The sequence below is a fragment of the Anolis carolinensis genome, chromosome 1, assembly GCF_035594765.1.
Source record: "Anolis carolinensis isolate JA03-04 chromosome 1, rAnoCar3.1.pri, whole genome shotgun sequence".
NCBI lineage: Eukaryota > Metazoa > Chordata > Lepidosauria > Squamata > Dactyloidae > Anolis > Anolis carolinensis.
The window spans coordinates 138,749,363-138,775,601 of record NC_085841.1 but is presented as its reverse complement, the minus strand read 5'-3'; the positions used below and the strand labels follow the sequence as shown (position 1 = coordinate 138,775,601).

The following is a 26,239-nucleotide window of genomic DNA, read 5'->3' as shown; positions in this document are numbered from 1 at the left end:
TTTTTAATGTTGAACTGATGGACTCAGCTTAGGTAGAAGTATCGGGGCTACTGACGGGCCCGACTGCTGGATGTATTTTTAGCTATGTGTTTTGAGACTAAGATATCACTGTCATCGGCGGGACTGGGCTTATGCCGAGTCCTATAGGCTAGCGGTACCGAGGGTCTTCCATGTCGGAAAGACTAATGATGTCGAAGAATTTCCTTTTCTCGGCATCGGGGGGCGTGGAGAATGAGTCTCCAGGTAGCGAGAAACCTCTGTATATAGCAGTCTATGGAGTTGATCGAACACTGCAGGATGCATGGAGACCTGGCCGAACTGGGATTCGAACCCGAGGTAGTCGAGTTGTAATACGACAATCTATCCATTATAGCAGAGTGACTCGTGCTGGATGGTAGAGCCTATGGTAGATACCGTGGTGCTTCTCTCCTCGGGAGCCGATTCAGGATCGGCCGTGAGGGCGGTAAGGAAAAACTCGGTCTGTCGCAAGAGAAGACAAATGCCAGGGATGGGATTGTGATGACAAACACCCGCCGGAGGCGGTGTTGTGGCATTAGAATAACAGTGTAGCTTGATCCTTTTTAGGCTGTTTGTCAGGTATAGTTCAAGATAGATCCACACATCGGCAGTATTTAGAGGCAGAATCACCCTTAGTGAGGGAGGCCCAGATCGTACTCCTCTCAAAGGAGCATAGAAGAGGGGCAAGGGCTATGGATAATAATCTATGGCCCTTTTCCAGGCATCTCAGAGTCTTAGGGAGGCTGGAGATATTGGGCGGTCTCTCCATTGATAAGGAGAATGGAGAGAAGACCATTGCCTCGGAGCCGCTCACCTGTGCGCCGGGTTCGAGAAAAGACATCCTGGTCGACACCGAGGAGCATTGAGGCCGGGCTTGAGCCATCCAAGTTTTGTGTCTTGTCGACGGTGAAAGGTTGGGTTGGCATGGCTGCAGTGATTTTCTGGAGCCAGTAGATGGAGCTTGGCGACTGCCAAGGCAGCCAGATCCAAGGCATTTCTCCGAAGAGGAGAGGATTGCCTTTATATTTGTGCCAACAACTCTTCCGGGGAGGGCGAGGGCAGCTGTGAAAAGAGCCCGCCCAGCCAAGGAAGGACAATCATGCGAGGAGATGGCTTGGGAAGCCTAGCCTGGCTGTCCTTGTTTTTTCCAGCCTCTTAGCTCCTGCCGAAGTTTTCCAGCCGGTAAGGAGGCAACATTTTAGATTTACTGCCAGCTTGGCCGGGGCCCGTTTAAAAACGTGGCGGCAGAGGCGTTTAGCAACCGTCGCTCCCACGAAAGGGGAGGGGGAGGCATATTGTCAGCTTGACCGGAGCCCGATAAGAACGGGGCGGCAGAGGCTTTCAGCAACCGTCGCTCCCACGAAAGGGGAGGGGGAGGCTTATTGTCAGCTTGACCGGAGCCCGATAAGAACGGGGCGGCAGAGGCTTTCAGCAACGGCCGCTCCCAAGGAGAGGGAGAGGGAGGCTAGGATATGGCAAGGCCTTCCGGAAAAGCCTCTGGCTGTACGGGCCCAACGAGGATGTTGCGTGAGAAAAATCCGAAGCTCGAGGGGAGTTTCACTTTGAAGCAGGATACGTAGTTTAAGTTTGCCTGTGCCAGAGAAGGCAAAAAACATGCCTCTCCTTAGAGATGAGGCACTGGCATCTTGAATATTATCTTCTGAATCTTGAAATGGATGAAGTTCCGACGAGCTGCTGCGGCGGAAAAAAAGGAACTGGGGAGTGCGGAGCCAGAGCGCCTTATATATGCTAGGGAGGAATGGGCGTGGTTACCGCCAAAAATTGAAAATGTAAAGCTTGGAAAGTTTCCGTTAGAGCCTGCGCAGGCGCAGTATACTTCACCAGTGTGCATTCACAGAGAACTCGAAGAAGAAATGTGCTACAATATTTCAGTGTAATTACAGCCCTATCTATCTATCTATCTATCTATCTATCTATCTATCTATCTACCTATCTATCTACCTATCTATGGATAGTGAGAGAAATCTACCCCTAGGAAGGGAAATTCATTCTTGGAAAAGTTTTCATGGGAAAAGGGGGCTCCACAAAAGCTATATAAGCAATCCTTGTTTCCAGAACAAGCCCAATTTTTCAAAATCCATTTATCACAGGGACAGAAAGTGAGGCAATATCTGAATTGGAGCACAGACAGCAAAACAAACACCGCAGGGGTGTTAACTCTTCCCCATGCCATCCAAAGCTAAATAATATATATACATTCTTACACTTAAAATATACCTGTTTTGACTTACAAACAAATTCAACAAGCCTACAGAACCTAACATGGGAACTGCCTGTCTACCATATAGTGCAGATTGGGTTACTCAGAGGGGCCACAATGATCTCTGGTCTGGTAACAATGTAATAATAGATGAACAAGACCTGCCAAACATAATTCTAGTTCTCCTCTTGCATCAGAATTAAATTAACCCTGGGAGGAGTCAGAAGGTCTTGGCACTGATAATACCAGCAACAAAGATGCCAACAAAAACACTTCCCATTCCTCTAATTTTGAGAATGTGAGAAATTTCTCTTGCACAGAAATAAATTGACCCAACACTCTTAGAAGCTGAAAAGGAAAATCTTTTGTCATTATTCAAAGATTAACTTGAGAAGATGTATACTAATAAATAAATCATGGTAATCTGACATATTAATGGCAGATTCATTCTCTGAGGAGAGCTGGAACTCCTCATGTAGAATCTCCACATTGAATCTATATGAGTGAAGAAGTAAAAACAACAACAACCTTTAGAAAGTTGGTAGTGAACTAAAACTCAGGACAACGTCTTAAAAAGCCCAGGAGGGACAGAATGCTTACTAATACTACAGGCAGGCAGGAGATAAAAACAAAAATATAATGGAGTATCCTGAAAGTAGAATGTTGCTGGTAACTGACAGTAGCAGAATGCATTGTAACTTTTTGTTGCTGGTCCTATTTGTATCTACAAATATTTAATAACACTTCAAAAGATTTTTTTTTCTTTCAAGGCGCTCAATATGGCCTGACAGGCCTAAAAATAGTCTCTTAAGAACATTTCCAAAACGGTGCATGTTTCTGCTGATAGCAGTGCACAAACAAGTAAACAAACCCTGCTGCCTTTGGCACCAACTGGAAAAAACAAATCCTGAACAATTGCCAGAGTCAAGGGGGACACTTCTAAACCTGTCAACTATCAAAGAAGTGTGGAAAAACAATTAGCAGCCTGGAAGCATGCTTGCATTTTAAGCCAACAAAATATATCAACCCTGCCTGAACGGTAAACACTTTGCAAAGCTGAGAGAAAATGATTCATGAATGCGCTGAGGAATGGAATGGTTTAAGAATGGTCAGATCAGTGTGATGTCTCATGGGCCTTGTAGTCCCGTTCCTAGTACTATTGTGGCAGACGAAGAGGAAAACATGGGATTTCCACCGGTTCAGCCAGAATCGGAGCCCCTGCACTTGGAGGATGTTTGCCCTCAAGAAGTCAGCCAAACAAGCCTTGGGCAGAATTCTCCCCCGTTTTCCCGGAGAGACAATTATAATAGAGATAGAGGAACTAGGGAGGCGAATCGCCGGAGTGCCAGAATCGCAGCCAAACAATTAGCTGATTAGGTTTGCTTCCCTTGGGAAATTCTAAGGAGTCATGCATCTGGACAGAGCTGGGTTTCACTTCTAGTTCTCCAGGGAAAGTGTTCTTCTGGCGGGAAACGAGACCCTATTTAGGTGTTTTGCCGCGAAGGAAATCTTGCGGAGTCAATTCGTCAGCTCGAGGAGTGAGATCGTGTGTGGACTCCAGTTCCTTGTTTCCCGGATCAAGTTCAAGCCTGCCTTGTTTCGCGTTTGCCACGGACCTTGTTCTTGCTTCTTGTTTTGCCTCGTATCAAGTCTTGTTTTGCCAAGAATCTAGTTTGTTCTCTAGCCTAGTTGTCAAGCTTCTATGGACTAAAAGACCTTGTCATCTCCCCACACTATTGCTTGGCAAAGTGTGTGTTTCGGTTTATGGATTATAACTTTGGACTCTAATATCACATATTGGACATCATTTTCCTGGACTATATTTGGCCTTTCCTGAAAGGTCTACTTCTGAACTATATTCTTCACTTGTTTTTATTGACTTTATATATTTCCTTAATAAAGATATTAGATAGATTCTGGTCTCTGCGCATGGTTATTGGTGCTCTGCAGCCTGGGTCTTGACAATCTGGGAGATTTGTTTCTACCACAATGATCATTTTACTGGGTAGTTCTCACTAAGAATGTACAACTGGGATGGCTGAAGGGGAGTCCCGCTTGTAGGAGTTCTTCCAACCACTTGAAAATATCATATAGGCCTGGGGAAACTATGGAGTATTATGAGTTCTAAGGGAGTGTGATGAATAATGGATGGATGAGCAGTCTTCTGTCAGAAAAAGAGAGATCCTGAATTCAACCAACAGGTCTTCATGTTTTTCCCCCCCAGCATCCAAGAATGCTTTGGTGGCTGGAGATGAACAGATCAATTTCAAGGACTGTACTGAAGCCTTCAAATCAGGACTTACAACCAGCGGCATCTATACATTAACAGTGCCTAATACAGGAGAGGAGAAAAAGGTATTACATTTTCTTCTCTAGGTTTAGATAGAAAAAGATACTTTTCAAGATGAAAAACCTCCTTAAAGAAGAACGGAAATTCTTTTTCATAATCTATCTTTGTGTAAATTATTATGGTAACACCAACAGGTCCTTTAAAAACTATCATTATGCACACAGATTTGCCTAATTGGTTTTGATCAAATGTATTAATTTTTCACAAGCTCCCAGGGTCATTTAGAGCACCTGAAGGTGAGAGCATTACAGTCATTACTTTTCATTTCATATACATTAGGTAAGACAGCATCCTATCAAAGATGCATTAAGAAATGAAATCCAGCAAACATAATCTATGTTATTTTACTAACTAGCTATAAATCTGCTTCCATGTTAGAACAAGATGTTTGGCAAATAGTTTGGCAAGCAGAAAGTGTAAATAGTCATTCAGGTTAAATGGCAACAAGAAAATGATTGTATTAATGTAAAAGCTTGGTTAGAATCCTGCCTATCAAATAATGGAAATTGGAACAAATATTTTCTACTTTGCCCACTCCATATCAGAGGGTACTTATAATTATGATGTAGAGATAACCATCAGTCATTCTTTAGGACAAAGATAAGCAAAGTATGGGCCACATTTGAAACATTTCTAACTATGCTACCTAGGCTGTACTACTTGGGGCTAGTAGAAGCTGCAGTCCAACAAGATATAGAAGGTGGTATGTTGCCCTCCCTTAGTTTAGGGACTCAAAATGGACTACATACTTCCACAGTCTCCCATTCCTTTTACAAATTATTCCCTCTACCATGGCTCCAGGAACAAACATTTCCAAACCAAGTCATTGAAGAATAAACTAATTAAAAGAACATCAAGGAGTGTTAGCAGAGAAATTCCTTTAGCTTGTTTACACAGTAGGTAATCACAACATCCATATCACTAAACAGCAACGTCTAACTTTACAGTTGAAGCAGTTCCCCCCTCTTCTTCAGTATCTGTCAAAAAGGAGCCGCTGAACTGCTGACCTGAAGGTTGGCAGTTTGACTCTGCGAGACAGGGTGAGCTCCCATCTGTCAGCTCCAGCTTCCCATGCAGGGGCATTAAAGAAGCCTCCCACAGGCGTCCCCTGGGCAACGTCTCTGCAGACAGCCAGTTCTCTCACACCAAAAGTGACTTCTAGTTTCTCAAGTTGCTTCTGACACGATAAAAAGTATCTGTCAAACCACCCAATGAGAATCTACCAGCTATATTTCAAACTGTCCTCTGATTTTTACCAACCACAATTTTACTGTTCTCTGGTAAAAAAGAGTCACATACTGTATGTTTTAAAGAACATGCCCCCAAACATAGGTCACTGTTAGGCAGGCATTTAGGCAGCATGACTGATGATACTATTTTTATTTCCAGACCTGCCAGATAGAGTACAGCGATTATAATGCTTAGACTTCCTCATAATGCTATTTGCTGAAGGAGAAATGTAATGGATTATCGCAGCCTTAGGAGTGCAATCCATCAAAGACTATTATTGCAGAGTTCATTTCAATGCAATTTCTATGGAGCCCTATCTAGCACCCCTGTAAAATTGAAGTTTTGCAGATGCAATCCTCGTGGATTTCTCTCTTCATCTGGAAGCCACAGAATTATAACCATTACTTATAAAGGAAATGCTGATTACATTTTTGTCAGAGAGGGCTAGGCTTCCTAATTATTCTTTCAAATTGCCATATATTTAAGCTATTAATTTATGTTGTTTTATATTATGTTCTGAGCAGAGAAACAGAATTATTGTTTATTTGCCAGACTGTGTTTTGGTCTTTTCCTGTCAATGCCCGCTCTGGCCTCTCCGGAGCTGTATAAACACTGCCTGAATAATGTACACTACTGATCTTGTTTTTTCCTTTACAAAGTCTTGATTAGAAAGTGTAACATAACACTGACTTGTTTACTATTTCATCCCAGATTTATCAGCTAATGCTTTTGAAAATCTCATTTCCCCTTTTTGTAAAATAAAAAAGAGATGGCAATTCAATTCCACACTATATTTAAATTTTACATGGAACTTTCTGAGAAATTGCTCTAGGCAGGCCAATGGGACATTGTCCCTCTGTTGCCATACATAACGCCACATCACAAACACCATCAATTTAATAAGCTGTTTGCTCTGAGCTCTGCTGGTGACAATGATACCCAAAGTCTCTCTGGATATGTGGTTCTTTAAATTATGGCTTTCGTTTCATATTTTGTGGAATCTATTTATAGCATATTTCTAAAAACAAGCCTGTGGAATTAAATAAGTTTGTGAATTATGTGGTAGCAGTTTAACATTTCATGGCAACATCAATTTGAAAAATGATCCTTCCTTTGATAGTTAAATTATGCCTTCTAGTAGTTAAAATGTTCAAATCTACCTTGTTCAGTTAAATAAATTAATTTCTTGAATGTTTCATTATGATTAGATATGCTCCCCTTTATTGTATTTTGAATCCAAGCTTTGATTATACAGGCTTCTGTCCATGAATGATGCTTCCTTATTTTCAGCTATCTGTAGGTCCCCCTCAGGACAACAGGGAAAAGACTTCAGAAACAAAAACAGAAATGTTTTGGAAACTAAAAATTGGCAGCAAGTGACAAGACCTGCTGGAAAGAGGCTTAAGATATTTGTAATCACTTCTGGAATATATTTTACTTATAACACAGAGTAGTTAGATAAACAGGCTCTAATTGCCTCCCTGAGAATGAGCTCAAGGATCTTCTTCACTAAACAGATGTTTGATTCTATTAAATTTAAAGAAATTGATCAGCTTAAAATTAGTGCCACTCAAACTTCCAAAGAAACAACCAGCAGATATCTTACTGTCTGTAAGCAAGTAATGCTGGTTTCATTTTATCGTCTTCCTACTTTTCAGGGCCTTTCCACACAGCCATATATTCTAGTTCAAAGCAGATAATGTGGGATTTTATTCAGCTGTGTGGAAGGGGCCTCAGTGAAAATTCTGGTCTATGCACATTTGTTGTATATTTCCCAAAATATTATGCACATTTATGCATAATACACATCTATGCACATTTGTTGTATATTTCCCAAAATATTAGATACAACCAAAATAATGAAGTGAAAGTAAATTCTTCGTTTGCTGCATTTTAATAGGCATATTGTGATATGGAAAACAGTGGAGGAGGCTGGACAATAATTCAGCGGCGCTCAGACGGCAGTGTAGACTTTGACCGAACCTGGGAAGAGTACAAAACGGTAAGACAGAGCAACATTATGGAGGGATGGGGGAAGTCTGGACTTCAAGTGCCCAATGCTGCAACAGGGCAATGAAAAGGAATTGTGGGTACTGTGGTTCAAACAATGGGGGAGGTGAGAGAGGAGATCTCCCATCCCTAACACAAGTACATAACAAATTACATTCTTTATTCTTTATGAATTCAAATTCTCATACATTTCTGAACAATCTTGACAAAACTCTGTCAGATTTCTCTTCATTTTACTGATGTCATCCCTTGAAATTGCGTCCGTCCCCCCACACATAATTATTTTCATTTGAGAAGCAAAGAAATCGAAGCCAGGGATCATTGTATATAACCCATGTAATGACCTACACTTCTTTAACCTATATAATACTGTGTGTGTGTGTGTATTCCCCAGTAGTAATGTTTTAGGAGGTCTCAGTGATTACTCTACACTGAATTTTTAAAATTGCTTTAGTTATATTTTGGAATATTTGAATTTAGAACAAACGTGCAGATTGAGTAAAGATGGAGATTCCCAAAATCAGATTTTATTCCCTTTTTTTTCTCAGGGAGCATCACCATACCCTACCATCCAATTTTGGATGCTAAGGAAAATCAGTCCTGTTAGGACTAGGATTGTTAATATTAATAACAGTGGTTTCTTAGGGTAAAACTAGTATATTTTTTACCTGTTTTTAGAGAAACCGATGTGACAGATTTTTTGCATTCTTTAAATCAACATTTATGCTGGTTGTCAACATACACTTCTTTAATTGACAGTGTTTTTCAAATTATGGCTATTTCTACCTGCTATTTCTTCTGCTCTTAAATTTGTATTTGTTTGAACTCTCCTTCTCAAAAATTGGGAAAAATCCAGAAACTATAGTAATGCCCCTGAGACGGCAACTTGATGGCCGTCATACTTTTTAAATGTGTTTTGTCTTACGGAAAAGACATAGAGATGAAAAAAAGATTAAACTAATCCAAGTTTTCTGTTTGCATTACAGGGATTTGGGAATCCTTCTGCAGAACACTGGCTGGGAAATGAGTTGGTGTATCAACTAACCAACCAGAAGCAGTATGCTCTTAAAATATACTTGAAAGACTGGGAAGGAAATGAGGCATATTCCTTATACGAACATTTTTATCTAGCAAATGAAGAACAAAAATACAGGTAAATCAATACTGAAATAAGTGTAAGGGTTCTTAGACAATAATATAGTAATTTTATGTGTGTTTGTGTGTATGTGTCTATCAGAGAGAGAGAGAGAGAGAGAGAGAGAGAGAGAGAGATGAATGAATATGCATAAAACATGAAGTGCAGCTTTATCTTCCGCCTCCTGGATTATAGACCACTGTATGCTTATGTGGAAGGAAGAATTCTAGAAATGTAAAGAGGGAGCTGTTCTCTTAGAGAATTCTTAAGTTATGTGCACCCCAGTTTAACTAAAATATATAGAACAGTATTCTACATGTAGGAATCATGCCTACTCAGCAGATTCTGACATCACAAAAAGCCAGTAAATTATAAGTTATTTAATTTGGAATTACTGCATTTTTACTGAAAGAAACAAGAAAGAGATAATGGCAGAATATGCATTTTCCTGATCTTCAGTACCATACAACTTAACTTTGGAACAAGAACTGTTCCACTTTAGATAATAGAATGTCTGAAGCCCCATCACCAAAATTACTTTGCAGTATGCACATGCACAACTGCAGTCCTCAACAATAATTGTCATGGGGGAAGAACTAAGCAGCCTCCTTTCCTTCCTATAGATTTCCGGGGGAAATCAATATTATTACTCTGTTGAAGAGAGGAAAAAGACCTTAGTAACACTTTCAAATATATTATATTTGGTGCAAGTATTTATGGACTTTAGTTACAACAACCTACCAGGAGTGCCCATTTTTAACTCATATATCACGAATGCACATTTCACATTTTGACTGAGCACCAGCACTGTTACATGGCACTCTAGAGTATTGTAGGATACTGGTCCCTTTCCATACTCCTGATAAGCAGAGAATTTACACTTGTTTTTACAATAAAAACAAATTAAGAATATTATTTCATGTTAATTGCTCACATCAATCCTGATTTTTAGGACTACTACGTATTAATCATATTTTCACAGGATAGATTGTAGAAGGGGATGTGCACTGCTTTCCAAAGAAGAAACATCATTAATTTCTTTTGTTGGGTTCTGATTATGTTAGGTGAGATGACTCCAGCTTGCCATGAAATCTCTTAGCTAATATTTTACAAATATAAAAATTATCACTGTAGTGATCTTAAATTTCCTTTTCTCTTGAAACTAATGGGGGAAAAGATAGGAGTACGGCTATTTGCTGCCCCCCTTTCAGGAAGATTTGTTGTTATTCTTGCCTTCAGATCTTTTCTGACTTATGGTGACTCCCAAGGTAAATCTATCATAGGGGTTTCTCAGGTTGGGAGTATGTGACCTGCCTAATGGGTTTCTGAGCAGAGAATTGACTCTTGTGTTGCAACACTCAGATCACAATTCTGTGCTGGCTGTGAAGTCACTTAAATGGGCAACTTTCAGCCAATGGTGAAGAGTCCCATCCTGTTCATGCCTATTATCTGGGTGTATATCCATTGCCAATAATGTTATCATTGGCAGAATTAGGTGCTGAGTCCTCAAATCATGTTCCAATTATTCTTGGAACTTATTTATTTTGTGTCAAAAGCATTGCATAATAAATAAATGTAAAAGTGATGAAATAAAGGAAATCACAAGCAGCTAAATAGTTTTAGACCAAAAGCGGGCAACAGCGACCACATTGTCCGTAGCTTTAAACAACTCCTCCTTCGTACATGAGGCAGGAAATTGTGGGCAAGCATACATATGCGGAGTTGTTTGTTCTGCTCCACAGTCACAAGGTGGAGGATTCCTCCAGGTAGTGCCATCTTACCAGGTTGTCTTTTTATCTACCCACTTCGCTTCTGAGTCTGTTTAGGGACTTCCAAGTTGCCAATTCTTGGTTTGTCCCTGGAGGTAGACCCTCATGGGGAGCCATCCAGTTGGAATTGCCTGGTTTAGCTGCCCAGAGGGACACTCTTGCTGTTGCTGGAGGAACATCAAGAGGAGTGGTGGTTCTCATGAAGCCCTTCCTTGATTTGAGTCTAGTGAGAGGAGGCTGATAGTCATGCAGTGGGTGGCTTTCACAATGTTCAACCTTATTTCTCTCACAGTTAGCAGCAACTTCCCATTACACGTCAGGAGGGGCAATGCCAGCTAACTTGTAGAGTTTATCAACAGGTGTAGGTTTAAGGCATCCTATGATTATTCTGCATGTTTCGTTAAGTGCTATGTCCACCTGCTTAGCATGGGCAGACTTGTGCCAGACAGGACAGGCGTACTCAGCAGTTGAGAAAGACAAGGCCAGGGCTGATGTTCTTATTAATTGTGGGTCTGCACCCTATGCACTGCCAGTAAGTTTCTGCAAGATGTTGTTGCGTGCAGCTACTTTGTGCTTGGTGTTCATGCAGTGTTTCCTGTATGTTAGTGTTCGATCTAAGTTGACACCAAGGTATTTAGGATGGAAACAGTGTTTGAGCTCTTGGCTTCCCAAGTAACTTTCTGTTTCCTTTTGGTTTCTAAACCTTTAACATTCTTGAAACTGAAAGATCCAAAGATCCTTTAGTGCAGGGGTCCCCAAACTAAGGCCCGGGGGCCGGATGCGGCCCATCGAAGCCATTTATCCGGCCCCCATGGCACAAGGGCAGAAGGGGGTTAGACTAAATGACCCAAGGGGTCTCTTCTTCTCTTACAACCCTTATTATTATTATTATTATTATTATTATTATTATTATTATTATTATTATTATATTTTATGACACAGCAAACAAGATAGATATGCTGGATTTCGTATCCCAAAATCACATTATTATTATTATTATTATTATTATTATTATTATTATTATTATTATTATTATTATTATTAACATTGAGGCTGGGTGGCCATCTGTCAGGGGTGCTTTGCTAGTGCTTTTGATGCACAAAGGCAGAAGGGGATTGGACTCAATGGCCCAAAGGGTCTCTTCCAACCCTCTTTATTAATAATAATAATAATAATAATAATAATAATAATAATAATAATAATAATAATAAAAATTGAGGCTGGATGGCCATCTGTCAGGGGTGTTTTGCTTGTGCTTTCGGTGCACAAAGGCAGAAGGGGATTGTACTCAATGGCCCAAAGGGTCTCTTCCAACCCTCTTTTTTATTGTTGTTGTTGTTGTTATTATTTTATTGTATGACACAGCAAACAAGATAGATATGCTGGAATGATGATGATGATGATGATGATGATGATGATGATGATGATGATGATGATGATGATGATTGCTCGGTGGCCAACTATAATCCGGCCCTCCAACGGTCTGAAGGATCGTGAACCGGCCCCCTGTTTAAAAAGTTTGGGGACCCTTGCTTTAGTGACTGGACATGATCTTGGATCAGGTGCCATCTTTCCCATAGGCTGGTGTAACTCATCTCTCTCTTGGCTTCCCAAGTAACTTTCTGTTTCCTGTTGGCTTCTAAACTTTTAACATTCTTGGAACTGAAAGATCCAAGGATCCTTTAGTGACTGGACATGAACTTGGATCAGGTGCCATCTTTCACATAGGCTGGTGTAACTCATCTCTCCTGCTATCTGAAACTTAATCACCAGGGAAGATTTTGAACTGAACATGAAAGGCAAATGACAAACCTCTCACACCCTGTGAGCCAGCCGGGCTTTGGAATTAGTGTGTGCATGTGTGTTGGTGGGCAGACCTAACATTTCAGTCCCTCCACTTAGGAGTGATCTGTTGAGCATTTTGTGGGTCACAGCAATAACGTACGGAAAGTTGTAGATCTTTCACGATGAGGAAGCAAAAAATCATTCTGACTCCAAACCAAATATTTCCTCATCTGGAAATAGTTGGGCTCTGTAATAGGGATTCAAATTTTAAAAATTAAGGCTTTATAATGTTTATAAAGGTAACCTTTGCAGAACGGGTCATTACTCTTGTCCATTTATATTATTAAAAAATAATTTCTGCAGACAAAAAATGGCTATCTGCAAATATTATTCCTTTTGAAATGCAACCAAGTTTTTTGAGCCATGAAAGAGTGTGTTTAAAAACATGCTTGACTGATGAAACAGATATATTTTCACAGTTAAGCTAACTGTTCAGTTATACTGAAACATTAGTTAGGAACAAATTCTGTTTATCATTTCAAAACCCTGAAATACAAAGCAGAAGGAGAAATGCCAACCAAAACACTAAAATATTGATACAGATGAATTAAAATGAGGATTGACAAAGACATTTTACTTCAGTTAACAATGCCATTTTCCTTATCCAAAGAGCAGGATGTACTGAATGAGGACCATAAGTCTACATATATAAAAGTGTATGGTGATAGAGTAATACCCTCTCTTCTAATTTTCAATCTTAGCTGCATGGATAATACAAGACAGGGTGAAGAACCCTTGATCCTTCATCTGATTTAGACTACAGCTCCCACAATCCAATCTGATCCACTATGATTGCTGAGGCTGTTGGAACTGCAGTCTAACATATGAAGAGCCAAGCACTGCCATTCTCCTGAGAAATGTACATTTATTAAATAATGCATGTGCACCTCTCTGCAGAAGTACATGGCTTCTGTAGAATGGGTGAAAGAGGGAAGTTGTCTTCTACAAGAGAATGGAAATATTTTCTGTACTTAAATCAGAAGTCCATATTCAAAGCATATTGTATGATCAGGGCTACATTTTCTCCTCACTGAAATGCTTTATTGTGAGCAATTAAATATTAGAACCGTTTATGGGGAAAAAAAGCATGGATAATAATAACCAAGACTGAAGCAAGTAAAATCAAGGAAGATGAACTATGCAATTTGCATTTTCTGCCTCCCTCCTCATTACAGATGGTGATGGGCATAAATTTAAAAAATAACATTTCCATTACACAAACATCCAATGCAATAATCTTATCCAAGCTGTGACTCTGACAGATTCCAAAAATATTATGAACTGGTGTCTTTCTTATACACATATTTTCTATCTATTGTTTTGACATTATGATCCTGGAACACAGGTAATCAACAGTTAAAGTTTGTCTTCACTTTAAGAATCCATTTTAATTTAAAAACATCCCCCCGCCCCCCGCACCTTCTGGTATAGTAACTTGGGAGCAAACAGGTTATTCCTTTTTCAGAACAACATATTCTGTCGACAACAAGTCCCTGGCAAATATTGTTCAAAAGACACAGAGTGGATCATTAGCCAGAGAACCGAACAGGATATTTCTTGGAAAACACTTCCTCTGTACTGCACAACCACAACAACTGCTTCAGCATGTGTTTGCTTTCCTACAGGATCAACCTTAAAGGACTTACGGGCACAGCCGGCAAAATAAGCAGCATAAGCCAGCCAGGAAATGGTTTTAGCACAAAGGATGCAGACAATGACAAATGTATCTGCAAATGTTCACAAATGTTAACAGGAGGTAAGAGTAGCATTTTCTACTCTTCCTATTTTCACACCTTTCCTATTTCTATTGGCACCTCATCAATCTGTAATGCAATCAGCGGGTGGATGTTGAAAGCAAGTTTAAAGAGAACAGCTACTTACATTTTTCACATTTTGCAGTTTGGAATAAGAGTGGTTTGTTAAATCAGATGTGAGATCATTCACAGCACTAGAATAACGACTTCAGACATTAGAACTGCTATAATGCACCCTTCCACATATAGCTTTAATCAAAGAAGATGTGAAAAAAGGTGGGAGAAGAAACAAAGTCTAGTAAGGAATACCTCCCCTTCTTTTGCCCCAAGCCTAATTCAAACCTAGCATGAGAACCAAGAAACATGGTTCAAAGGGGTTTCAAGATGATATCTAAGCATTTTGGGGAAGAAAGCTTAAATCTTATCTCAAAATGAATTTTCCCATTCAAATGCATTGAAATGCTATTCATCCGTATTGGCCCCCCAAATCCCCTCCATGTTTGTTACATGGTTTTAAATAAAAAATTTACTTTATAAATAACAAATAATGTATAAATGCACAGTCACATGGAAAAATAAAAAGATCAACTTTAAAATGGTAGAAGCACAATGTTGTGGCAAGAAGGTACATTTGAGGCAACAAAATGTCTATTGGCCAGTGCAACAGCAAGACAAAACCTGCACATTTACATGGAACAATAAAAAAGATCAACTTTTAAATAGTAGTAGCACAAAGTTGTGGCAAGGAATCACAAAGCAAAGAGGCAGAAGCATACTGTACTCATTCCAGCCTCCCTCCCTCTCTAGCTCCTTCTCCTTCCCTCTCTTCATGAAGCCAAACATACCAGGAATAAAAACCACAAAAAATCAACAACCCAAAGTTCCTCAAAGTGGACAAGAGTAAAGAGGACAGCAATATCCCAAAGTGGACAAGAGCACGAGGTACTCCTTGAAGCCCTAAAGCCCTGTACTCTCGCGCTAGCACTCCCTCCCATGCTAGCTCTTATGTCAAAGCACAACCAGGCTGAGCGACAGCTCTTAACTCAAATCACTCTTAAGTTGGGATGCTTTTAAGTAGAGGTTCTACTATAATGCAGTTTCAAACTGTATTGTATGGTCAATGTAGATTCAGCCAAAGAAGCTAGACCCATGCTCCTCCTAGCTGAATAACCTCAATGAGGAACCTCAACTAATGCACCTGTAGCACTGCTTCCATGCTGGAGCTGTAAGGATTCATTAACACTCTGAAGAAAATACATATAGTCAAAGAAGAGTTACCATCTTTATCTTTCTGAATCCTTGTGGCTTTTCATTAATACAAAAGATATACGTACCAAATTATTATTTGTCAGACTCACATTAGCATTAATGCTGTTGTTAACAGGCTATAGACTTCTAATTTTGACATTGAAAAGTCTATAGCCTGTTAACAACAGCATTGGGTACTAGAATTCAAAGATACTGCAGTGTTAGTTTGCAATATAAAAATGACCAGCCCTCGGCATCTAACCTGGAGAAAGAAATTGGTAGGATAAGCTTTCGTAGACTGAGTCTTGATCCTTTCATATATATTTGACATAAACCAGTTGTGGGCTACAAGTTAAAATCACAGGCCCTGTTTTATTTTGGGTTGACATTTGAAATGTATTTTAAAATCCACTTTTAAAAATTTGTTTTATGCATTTGTTACTTTATTCTTTTTAGTATTTATCGCCACACAAGCGTAAGCTGTTTCACATAGCATCAGATGGAGACATTAGGGAATGCCCCGTGTATGGAATAATTCTACCAAAATCTGTAGACTATACAGGAATTATGGCATTTCATGTGGAATTAATTAGAAGGACCAGCACAGAAGGATAGCAATAAAGATATCACTGATGCCATGGCAATGCTGTAAAAGATGCCATACTGGCTGGATAATTTTGAGATCTGTACTTCAACATTTCCAAAATGCCTTAGATAAAACAGGCGTTTTTTGTTCACCCTATGAACAGCTATTGTTAGGAAGATGATGAATTAATATCTTACACTGAGACAATTATGACAAATATGAAATATGCTGTGCACAACTAAATATCCCTTCTTTTAAAATAATTGTTTAAATTTTTTTTTAAAACAGGATGGTGGTTTGATGCATGTGGTCCGTCCAATCTGAATGGAGTGTACTTTCCAATGCGACAGAACACAAACAGATTTAAAGGAATTAAGTGGTACTACTGGAAAGGAGCAGGCTATTCTCTCAAGGCCACAGTTATGATGATCCGACCAGCAGATTTCTAATAAGAAATTGCACTTTGTATAAAATGCTTAGTGAAGAAATACAACATACGTCCACCTGGCAAATATTCAAACTTCAAATAGCCAGAGACTGCTCATCCTGCCTAGACAAAACGCATAAGTACACTGCAGGAATTGACTTCAGTCCTGAATGAAAAGCAACAGAAGTTCAGCAGCTAGAGATATATTATGGAATAATGATTTGGCAAAACGAAGGCAATAGATGGATATTTCCCAAGTTTAAGGACAACAATGTCTTGAACATTTATAGCATGTGTGCATAACTGGAACTATGAAGCACATCTAAGTGCATCAAATAAAATTACTAAGCTTAAGAAGTAAGATTTTATGCTTTCTTGCCAAACTCTAAAATGAAGACACTCCAATGTAAACTCTAGCCTACTCTTTTCTCTTGCCATAGTTGTAAGTATGTAGATAATGTGGTGTTTTGTAATTAACTCCTGTATTCAGAATCTTATTATTAGTCATCACACATTCAGGGATATTTGGTAGCACAGGCTAGTATATTTAATAAGCTTTTGTAAAATATAAATATATATATTTCGACACTTTATATGTCTTCTTTAAAAGTCCAGTATTGTGTATAATAATCACATTTTTTAGCTCTTAAAATATCCTGGTTTTCTATCAGTGTTTTATGATGGAATCCCTACAACTGATAAGAGTTTTATCATGTGATGGCAATATAATTTGTTAAAAAAGAAAAGAAATTGCACTTTTTCCTTTCTCAATTTGTTTATGCTAAAATAATACCTGGTAATTATAATTCTTCAATGTTTTGTATGCATTTAAAAAAACCCAAAGAGCTTTTCCCAGCAAAAAAATAGCTACTGATTACAAGCTTGAAGTCTGCAGATTCCTTTACCAATGAGCATTAATCCGAGGAGCTTAAAAATAAGCTTTTATTACTTACAGGAGCTGCAGGAAAATCTACTGAGAGCTCATACGGTTCTTCAGAAATCCAGTAACCATATTCTAGAGACCACAGCACCTACAAAGTAAAGGGGCAAAAAGCTATAGTGGTTCAAAGGCAGTATAACAGGACTTATGGAATGTATTACAAAAAATAGATTGGAAGCTGAGTAATTCACTACCATGCCCTCTTTGGAATAGTTTGATTACATACATGCAATGGCAAAGAAAACATTGTACAACATATATTTTAGTTGGCTTTAATATTTTTTAAAAGTGAACAACTCAGTTAAACAATGTGTAAGCTGTGTGATTTAGACCTAATGAACAAAGATTTCCACGTTGGTTTCTGGATACAAAAAGCTGTTTCAAGTGTGACATAACCATGGCTTTTTTTTGAATTTTGGATTAAACAAATAGCTCTGTTTTCAGAAAATTGCTGTATGGCAATCAGGATTTTTTTTCAAGACCACAACTCAAATATAATGTGTGGAATGAGAAAAAATGCCATGTCCAAAGGGTCACACAGAAGTCCTAACACATTGCAAAGGTTTATCTTGGAAGGCTTCATGGGGCACTCTGAAAATCCGAAGAAGGAATTATGCTTATTTTATTGAAGCAAGTACACAGTGGTACGTTGCAGCTGCATTCATTCAGGAAATGAATTAATGTGCCTTGTGCCCGTATAGGATGAAGAGTGAGTGAGATTCTGTTTCACATTGTAGCCTCTTGAACCTATGCAAACACTACCTGCTTAGGTTGGAATGGGCAAAGTTCCAGTTGGTTTAAGGTACTGAACGATCCAATAGCTACAGAAAAGATGGAAACCAGAAAGCCTGCTCTGCATGACATGAAGTGCCACCCGCTTGCCTCAGAAGTCTAAAATGAAGTAACTTCAGGATATGTTACTCCAGAGAAAAATGTACTTCAAAGGAAAAACAATTGCGATAACATATGTTTCGGTATCAGTATGTTTTTTGCACAATTTTTTTGTAGCAATTTGCAGGGCTGATCCAAGATACTGTGCTGAGGCAAAGGACAAGATGATGTCATTTCCCAGGTCCATATAAAGAGGCAATTGCAGACAGTCCCCACTTTACCATACTTTCTGTCCCTGTGATAATTGGATTTTGAATAATTTGGTTTGTGGTAGAAACAGGGATTGGTGACAAAGCTTCAGTGAGAGGCTCCCCTCCCCCACAAAATAACTTTTTCAGGAGTGAATTTCCCTTCTGAAGGGTAGATTTCTTTCACTTCCTGTTGTCTCACCCCCATCCTGAATAAGGAGTAATTTGTTAAGTTGGATGTTTGTAACTCAGGGACAGTCTGCACTTTAATTTTACTTCATTGTAGGTAGTGAGATGTTTTTGATGCAGGTGGGAAAGATATGTGTGAAATGAATGGAGAGGCAATACAAATCAGAACTATTCATTGTTAAATCAGCCAGTGGTCAGCAGCTGGTATGTTTATAACAATGATTTAACAGGTCCTTTCCCGGAAGGACCCATTACAAAAGGAATTGTAACAAAAGATCAAAACAAGAGTAGCTTAAAACTGTTCAATGACTTTTTCCACAGGAACAATCTGATATCCTCTACAGTAACCTCCTTAAATGTGTCATTTCCTCCAATAGGCACTATTTAAAATAAGTAGCAGCTTCAGAAAGCACCTAATTATTTTTTTTTTACCAATAAAATGCTTAACACTGTTATTGCCTGGTAAATGAGACACATAATGTTGTTGTTAACTGCTGTAAAGTGGACTTTGATTTATGGTAATCCCATGAATGAGAGATCTCCAATTGTCCAGATCCCATCAATCTTGCACAGGTCTTGCAGATTCACCATCCTTGCTTCCCTGCCTGAGTCCATGCCTCTGGAACACGGTCTTCCTCTTCCTTACTACCTTCGACGTTATTGGACACTATTGTCTTTTTTAGTGAGTCATGATATAGCAAAAGCGTGACAATCTGTTAGTTTCTAGGGAGAGTTCACACTAGATTTGCTCTAGGACTTATGTATTTTTCTTTTAAGCAGTTCATGGCAACCATAAAATTCTTCTCCAGCACTACAGGAAGAGGAGTAACCAGATTCACAGGGGTAAGTGATGTTGCAGGTATGTGCCGGGCCACTTTCCCCTCCGCTTCTTATTTGCCATGTGTTTCTGTTCTTCTTTCGCCATTTGGCCTTATCGGCCAAAATAATATGTCTGGCATCGAGCATCATGCAGTGAGACTCTGGGGGAAGTGGAAAGGTGTAGTTTGCTGTTTGGATGCAGGCATCAAAATGACGTAAACTCATCCTACACTTAGGTTTTTTAAAAGTACTACAGGCAGTCCCCGAGTTACAAACATCTGACTTACAAACTACTCATAGTTAAGAACTGGGGTAAGACAACAGGAAGTGAGAAAAACCTACCCATAAGAAGGGAAATTCACTTGGGAAAGAGTCATGGGGAAAAGGTGTGTCAACTGAAGCTTCATCACCAATCTTTGTTTCCACAACATGCCAAATTATTCAAAATCCAGATATCACAGGGACAGAAAGTGAGGCGAAATCTTCTAAACAGGGGCACGGACAGCCAAACAAATACCAACAGGGTTGTTAATCCTTTCCTATGCTATACAAAAATAGATAAATAGACAGACAGACAGACAGACAGGCAGGCATTTGGCTGGAGTTACACTTAAAAATGTACCTGTTCAGATTTACAAACAAATTCAACTTAAGAACAAATCTACAAAACTTATCATGTTTGTAACTTAGGGGACTGCCTGGAATTAAAACCTGATTATTGAGAAAATAAATATTTTGCTGCCAAAAAATAAACATGACAAGATTGTGATTTTCAATTGCTAAACTATCCTAAGTGGACTGTCCATTTTAACTTCTGTATATATTCGAGTATAAGCCTAGTTTTTCAGCCCCTTTTTAGGACTGAAAAAGCCCCCCTCGGCTTATACTCGGGTGAGGGTCCTGGGTTGGCTTATATTTGGGTCAGCTTATACTCGAGAATATATGGTACATTTGTTATTTTTCTCTATTTTTATTGATATTATTACATTTATTATTTTTCTCTATTATTGTTGCTACTATTACATTTATTTTACTCTATTTTTATTATTAATACATTTATTATTTCACCCTGATCTTATTATTATTACATTTATTATTTTACTCTATTTATTATTACATGTATTATTTTCCTGTATTATTATTATTATTATTATTATTATTATTATTATTATTATTACATGTATTATTTTACTCTATTATTATTAAAAGGATATATAAGCACATTTACATTGAAGATGACAATAATGATTTGATCAGACTTGGACAGTCTTATCTTAAATTTGAGCTTTATGTAAATATTCAAAAACATTTAACCTACTGATGCCTCAATGAATGTAATTTTATTGGTATCTATTTTTATTTCTGAAATTTACCACCCTCGGCTTATACTTGAGTCAATGTTTTCCCAGTTTTCTTGTGGCAAAATTAGTTGCCTCGGCTTATATTCGGGTCAGCTTCTACTCAAGTATATACGGTAATTTTTTTATGGATTTGTTGTTATATGCCTTCCAGTCAACCTTGCCTTATGATAACCCTTCTTTAAGGGTTTCTAGGAAGATTTTATTCAAAGAGGATTGTGCCCATTGCTTTCCTCTAAAGCCAAGGGCATGTGGACCTCCTTGTGGTCATCCAGTGAATTTCTGGGGCATACAGTCTCTCAGAGTTGTAGTCCAATATTCAAACCCCTATACTACACTGGCTCTAAATTTACCCACTGCAAATTTACCCTTCTTTTATTTTACTTCACTCTTGTCCTGTTCTCTCATTCTGCACATGTTTCCCATGCTTTAAAAATGTTCTAAGATCATTTACAGAAAATCTGTCATTTAAAGAACTACATCCAGGTAAGGCAATACCCATATTAGCTGCACTTGTAGTCCTGTTTGACCACAATTATATAGTTCTATACATTATGAATAATGTCTATAGCATTGAAGTCCTCATGTTTCTGTAGCACCGCTTACTTGATTCTTAGAAATCTCTGGATAGGGAGATTTAAGTGTCTTCTAATTTTATTTTTCTTTATTACATTTTTGTAGTAGCAATGGAAGCAGAGATATACACACATATTGGAGGAATTTATTTTTACATTTGGCATGGGTGCATATTATGCTGCAACAGTCCAACATAGTAAGCTTAAAACCTTAAAGAATAAAACATATGGATGCATTGTGTGTGCATGTGTATCCAAGGCCATTCAATGTATCTGGACCAAGATGTTTACAGCAAAAAAATCTAGCACTTGATGTGATCCAGTAAAATCACATATAGGAATTACATTTGCTTTTGGAAAATCTGCTCCTAGGCCCAAAATATCCTAAAGGTATCAGGCTGTGTCTGAACTTTGAAGCTAAGCAGGTTCTATCCTGGTTAGTACTTGGATGGGAGAGCATAAAAGAATATCTGGTGCTATGGGCTACATTTCAGAGGAAGTGACGACACCACTTCTAAATATTCCTTGCCTAAGAAAACCTTATAAAATCCACATGGTTGTTATGAATCAACTGGTGACATCTAAGGAATACACATCTACAAATCAGCTCTGGAATGCTGGGGGGGGGGGGGATTTCAGCATTGTATTTGGATAGAAAAAACTGAAACTAAAAACCGAGCTTTCATAGAAAAATAGAAATGTCTTTTTGAAAAGGTGTTTTTCTGGATTCTCTCCAAAGCAATTTTTAACAGTAGCCTTAATAAACTGTCATAGTTTTGAAATGACAGATCATAATGAATTAAGCATCCTAGCTAGAGTAAATGTTTTTAATGAATGGTATGATTTACACAAGTCTTGCTGGGTCCGTGGTTAAGTCCTATTGATTCGGTGAGTTTATTCTCATTCAAATTAATACTTTGATTTTTTGGCTTGATTTTCTGGGTTTTTACAACCAAGTAACTATCCTTAATTTCACTTCCTTTTGATTTCCAAAATTAGCAAGAGTAAAAAGTTAGCTGTGCCCTATGTGCAAACAACTCCTTTTATAGACAAAATAATCACTCAACCTATGACTATTCTGCGGAAATATAACTCTTGATTCTTTTTCTTAAAAAGCCTTCAAAATAAACATAGCAAGAATGTGCTTTTCTTTTGCAGATCTACTCTAAAGGGCCTGCTTGCTTTCATTAAAATAACATGCTACATCTTACTACATTTTTAATTTTTTATTTTTAACGATATCCATCGTTAATCTTTCTGCATTTTTAAATTTCCATGACTTGCAGTTATTGCATAACCCTACTTTTCAAGTTACCTCATTTCAAACAGTAATATTTCATTTATTTGTCATGATATCACCTAAGAAGATTATGTACAGGCTGGCCGAATGCCATTAAGAATGCTTTTTTTCTCTCTAAGACACATGAAAAGTTTTCCTATGCATGCAGACTACCTATTTAGAAGACTCAAGTTGTCATTTTGACTTGGATAGCTATTCCCGTATAAATCTGCTTCAAAATTTGTTAAAGTATTTGCAATCCATTGATAAGTTGACTTGAAATAAATAGGCATTTGATAAATATATGCATTCCTTCGACTTCAACTATAAATTCACTTGAACTGACTCAAGTTGTCCAGATAATAAATGTTCTCTAGACATTTTGCATTGAAGTGGATTGTTTGTTCTTTTTCAACTAATCTAAAATTATATAATTCGTAATGAAGCATATAGGTGGTCATCGGTCTTACTTACCCATTCATAAGAGACAATCCAACAGCCCTGAGCAATCCCCATGAGCACATTTAAGGTACGACGTGGGCTCCCTACAATCACATGACTTGTATTTTTGCACACTTCATCTGAAAACAGAAAACTTCCCAACTTTTTCACCACTTGAATAAGTACAATCTGCTTCCTTTAAGGAGAGAAGGAGAAGATATGATAATGCTATCTTAGTGTTTCTATGCAGGATTTTCTCAGAATTACATGTATTTAAGTACTAAACATACTATTATACATTAAGCAATATTAGATATTAAATTAATCACACAGTCCTATACATTCTGAAAGAAGAAAGAGCTCTACATTTGATCAATATACCGAGGGCTGTCTCATCTCAGCACAACTGCCAGATGATAATTCCTATACAGCAGGGTAAATAAGCAAATATGCACAGGTTTGGAGCTGTCCTTTCAAAACAGTTAGGCTCTCCTTCATGCAGTTAATGGGCTGGATTCAACCAACATGTTTGCATTGACGGAATGCTCTTTGATTTAGCAAAGGTTATCATCCACAGAAAAGTGATGGTAGTGATGTTTTAAAATGTTCCTCTCTTGAGCAATTCAGAGTCTGTGGATCCCCTAATTTTCTGAAGCAATTTTGGGGAAGACTATAGGAACCAAGTCACCCTAACAGGATACAGTCCTACTGTTTTTGTATATAATGACTTTTATTAAGAGTTTTAAAATATATTAAAATTACCAAGATCGGAAGCAATATGAGAAATATGAAATATGATAAACTAAAATACTATAAAATAAAAATTCAAGGATATGAGGAGAGATGCAAAAAGAAAGTTAAAAGGAAAAATTGTATCTTCCAATATAATTTTAATGGTTATATATTTATGCCTCTCACTCCAAAATTTTCACATAGTCCCTTCTTTACCTTACTCTTTCTAATCATAAAAACCAACATGTGGCTTTTGGACTAGGATTTACAAAGAATTGTTAATATGGTTCACAACAGTGCAGACTACATATTCAGTTCCAAGATTTATACAGATCAGAATGCCGTCATTAAATGCAATACTTACTCAGATGACATGCTTGTCATGACTAATGTTCTTAATGGCTAGAGACGTAAAGAAGGAAGATAAGAGAGAATCATTCACATTTCCATTTCCCCACAAATGTGTAGTTTCACCAAAGAGCTAAATATTTACACTTTTTTATGCAGGTTTACATTATGCGGCCTACAAAGGCTGTAGCAATTGTATCCAACAATAATTGGATTTGATTTTGTTTTATTTAACCAGACTTCAGCTAGCCATCTATCTTGCCAAAAAGACTGAGCCTTGAGCTTTCTGAATGGAGGGATTTGACAACCAAAGCTTTATTGCTTTAATAATAAAAATAAATAAATAATCAAAACTTTATTTATATACTGCTCCATCTCCTCAAGAGGGCTTTTTCCAACATGTGTGCAAAAACAGTCAATTGTCAGAAACATCATACACAGCTTGAACATAGCAAACATAATAAAACAACATCATAAGAAAAATACTAAAAACAGTTCATTTAAAATGGACACAGTTACAGATCCAATCAATATATTCCATCAAGGAATCAAATATCAGTAATCAGGGCTGTTTAAACAATTGTTTTGTTTTAAATAATTTCAATAAATGAGATTTACAGAAAATTGCTTTACACACAACAACATAAATAAGATTGAAAGGCCAGCCTAAATAAAACCGTCTTCACCTTAACAGACGGGTCTGAGAGAAGATCCATACAATACATAAATGGGCCTGAGAGGAAGCTGAGTCTGAACTCTTATTAAAAATGGCTAAAGTGAGGTTATCATATTTTATATTAGGAGATGACATGACACATTGCCAATTACAATAATAATAATAACTCAGTAAAAAGAAAGGAAAGAGGAATAACACATTGCAGATGAGCTGCTTCAAAGATGAAGCCTCAGCTCTGGGTGTGTAAGATTTGAACAAGACTGCTGATGACAAAAGAAGCACCTTCACTGTAAAATTACTGCAATTAATTGCCTAATAATAGCTTCTGAGCGTATTTAGCTTAAACTTGCCAGTATTTTATGTTTAACTGTAAATGCCCTAGTGGGAACTTTATTCCATTACCTATGTAAATGATGCACCCATTCCCCAAATCATTCATGATCAAACAAAATTTGTTTTTGGTGGGTTATTACAGATATCACCCCCCCCCCCCCCAGGCTCATTGAGCAATATTGTTATGTTATAGCAGGGATACTTGCACCCTGTGGACAGGATGCTTGCCCCATTGTTTGCAAAATTGGTGATGCTACACTAAATTCATTAGAACATCAGCACCTGAAAGAACAAAAAGCATTGTTTTGTGCTAAGAAAGGTTCTTTTGGGATTGGACACTGTCATGCCACGAGGAGGCAAGCATCACCTGCTGCCCTGTTCCTTTAAGATTCTAAAGGGGTGGAGCTTAGCCTTGGCTCCTGTCAACCTGGAAATGGAAGTTATTTTTGTCAGTTAGATTTTATCAGTTGGTGAAGCACTGGAAGGAAGAGTGGAAGCTAAAAGGAACACAGAAATTTACGTCATGTCGGAACTGTATTCAGATCAGATTAAAAGACCATAGAATACAGCAATAGAGAAAGTCACGACAACATTGTATTAAAGTCACCTCAAAGCTACAAAGAATCCAGTCATGACAAGACTTTATACTTTGTGGCAATATCTATCCAGAACTGCATAGACTTAAAGCTTTCTTTCCTCTCAAGGGACTTTATAGTGGCAACAAGAGGAAAAGAGATCAGTTTTGTCTATTGATAAAATATTTTGATTTACCAAATACAGTCTCCGATCTTTCCTTCGTGCTATGGTGCCTTCCAGTTCTTTTAGTTAAGCATGGAGGCAGAATTTCTTTCCCTTGAGCTTCCCAATTAACAGTACA

General features: G+C 38.0%; 2 protein-coding genes across 4 annotated transcripts in view; one reads left to right on the top strand and one right to left on the bottom strand.

Annotated features, from left to right (window-relative positions):
- angpt2 (angiopoietin 2) overlaps positions 1–17,348 on the top strand; it is a 58,226-nt gene extending 40,878 nt beyond the window's left edge. The window contains exons 5-9 of the mRNA XM_003215442.4: positions 4,464–4,594; positions 7,720–7,821; positions 8,816–8,982; positions 14,204–14,334; positions 16,455–17,348. Coding sequence (XP_003215490.2) covers positions 4,464–4,594; positions 7,720–7,821; positions 8,816–8,982; positions 14,204–14,334; positions 16,455–16,615 — 692 coding nt within the window. The 3' untranslated portion in view covers positions 16,616–17,348. The remainder of the gene's footprint in view (positions 1–4,463; positions 4,595–7,719; positions 7,822–8,815; positions 8,983–14,203; positions 14,335–16,454) is intronic.
- mcph1 (microcephalin 1) overlaps positions 1–26,239 on the bottom strand; it is a 137,650-nt gene that overhangs the window by 73,408 nt on the left and 38,003 nt on the right. For 2 of the 3 annotated variants that reach the window (XM_008118033.3, XM_062982906.1), the window contains exons 10-12: positions 24,370–24,407; positions 23,307–23,469; positions 17,547–17,624 (exon numbers count right to left, since the gene is read on the bottom strand). The exons of the other annotated variant lie outside the window; for it this stretch is intronic. In XM_008118033.3, coding sequence (XP_008116240.1) covers positions 17,547–17,624; positions 23,307–23,469; positions 24,370–24,407 — 279 coding nt within the window. The remainder of the gene's footprint in view (positions 1–17,546; positions 17,625–23,306; positions 23,470–24,369; positions 24,408–26,239) is intronic. 3 annotated transcript variants of the gene reach the window in all.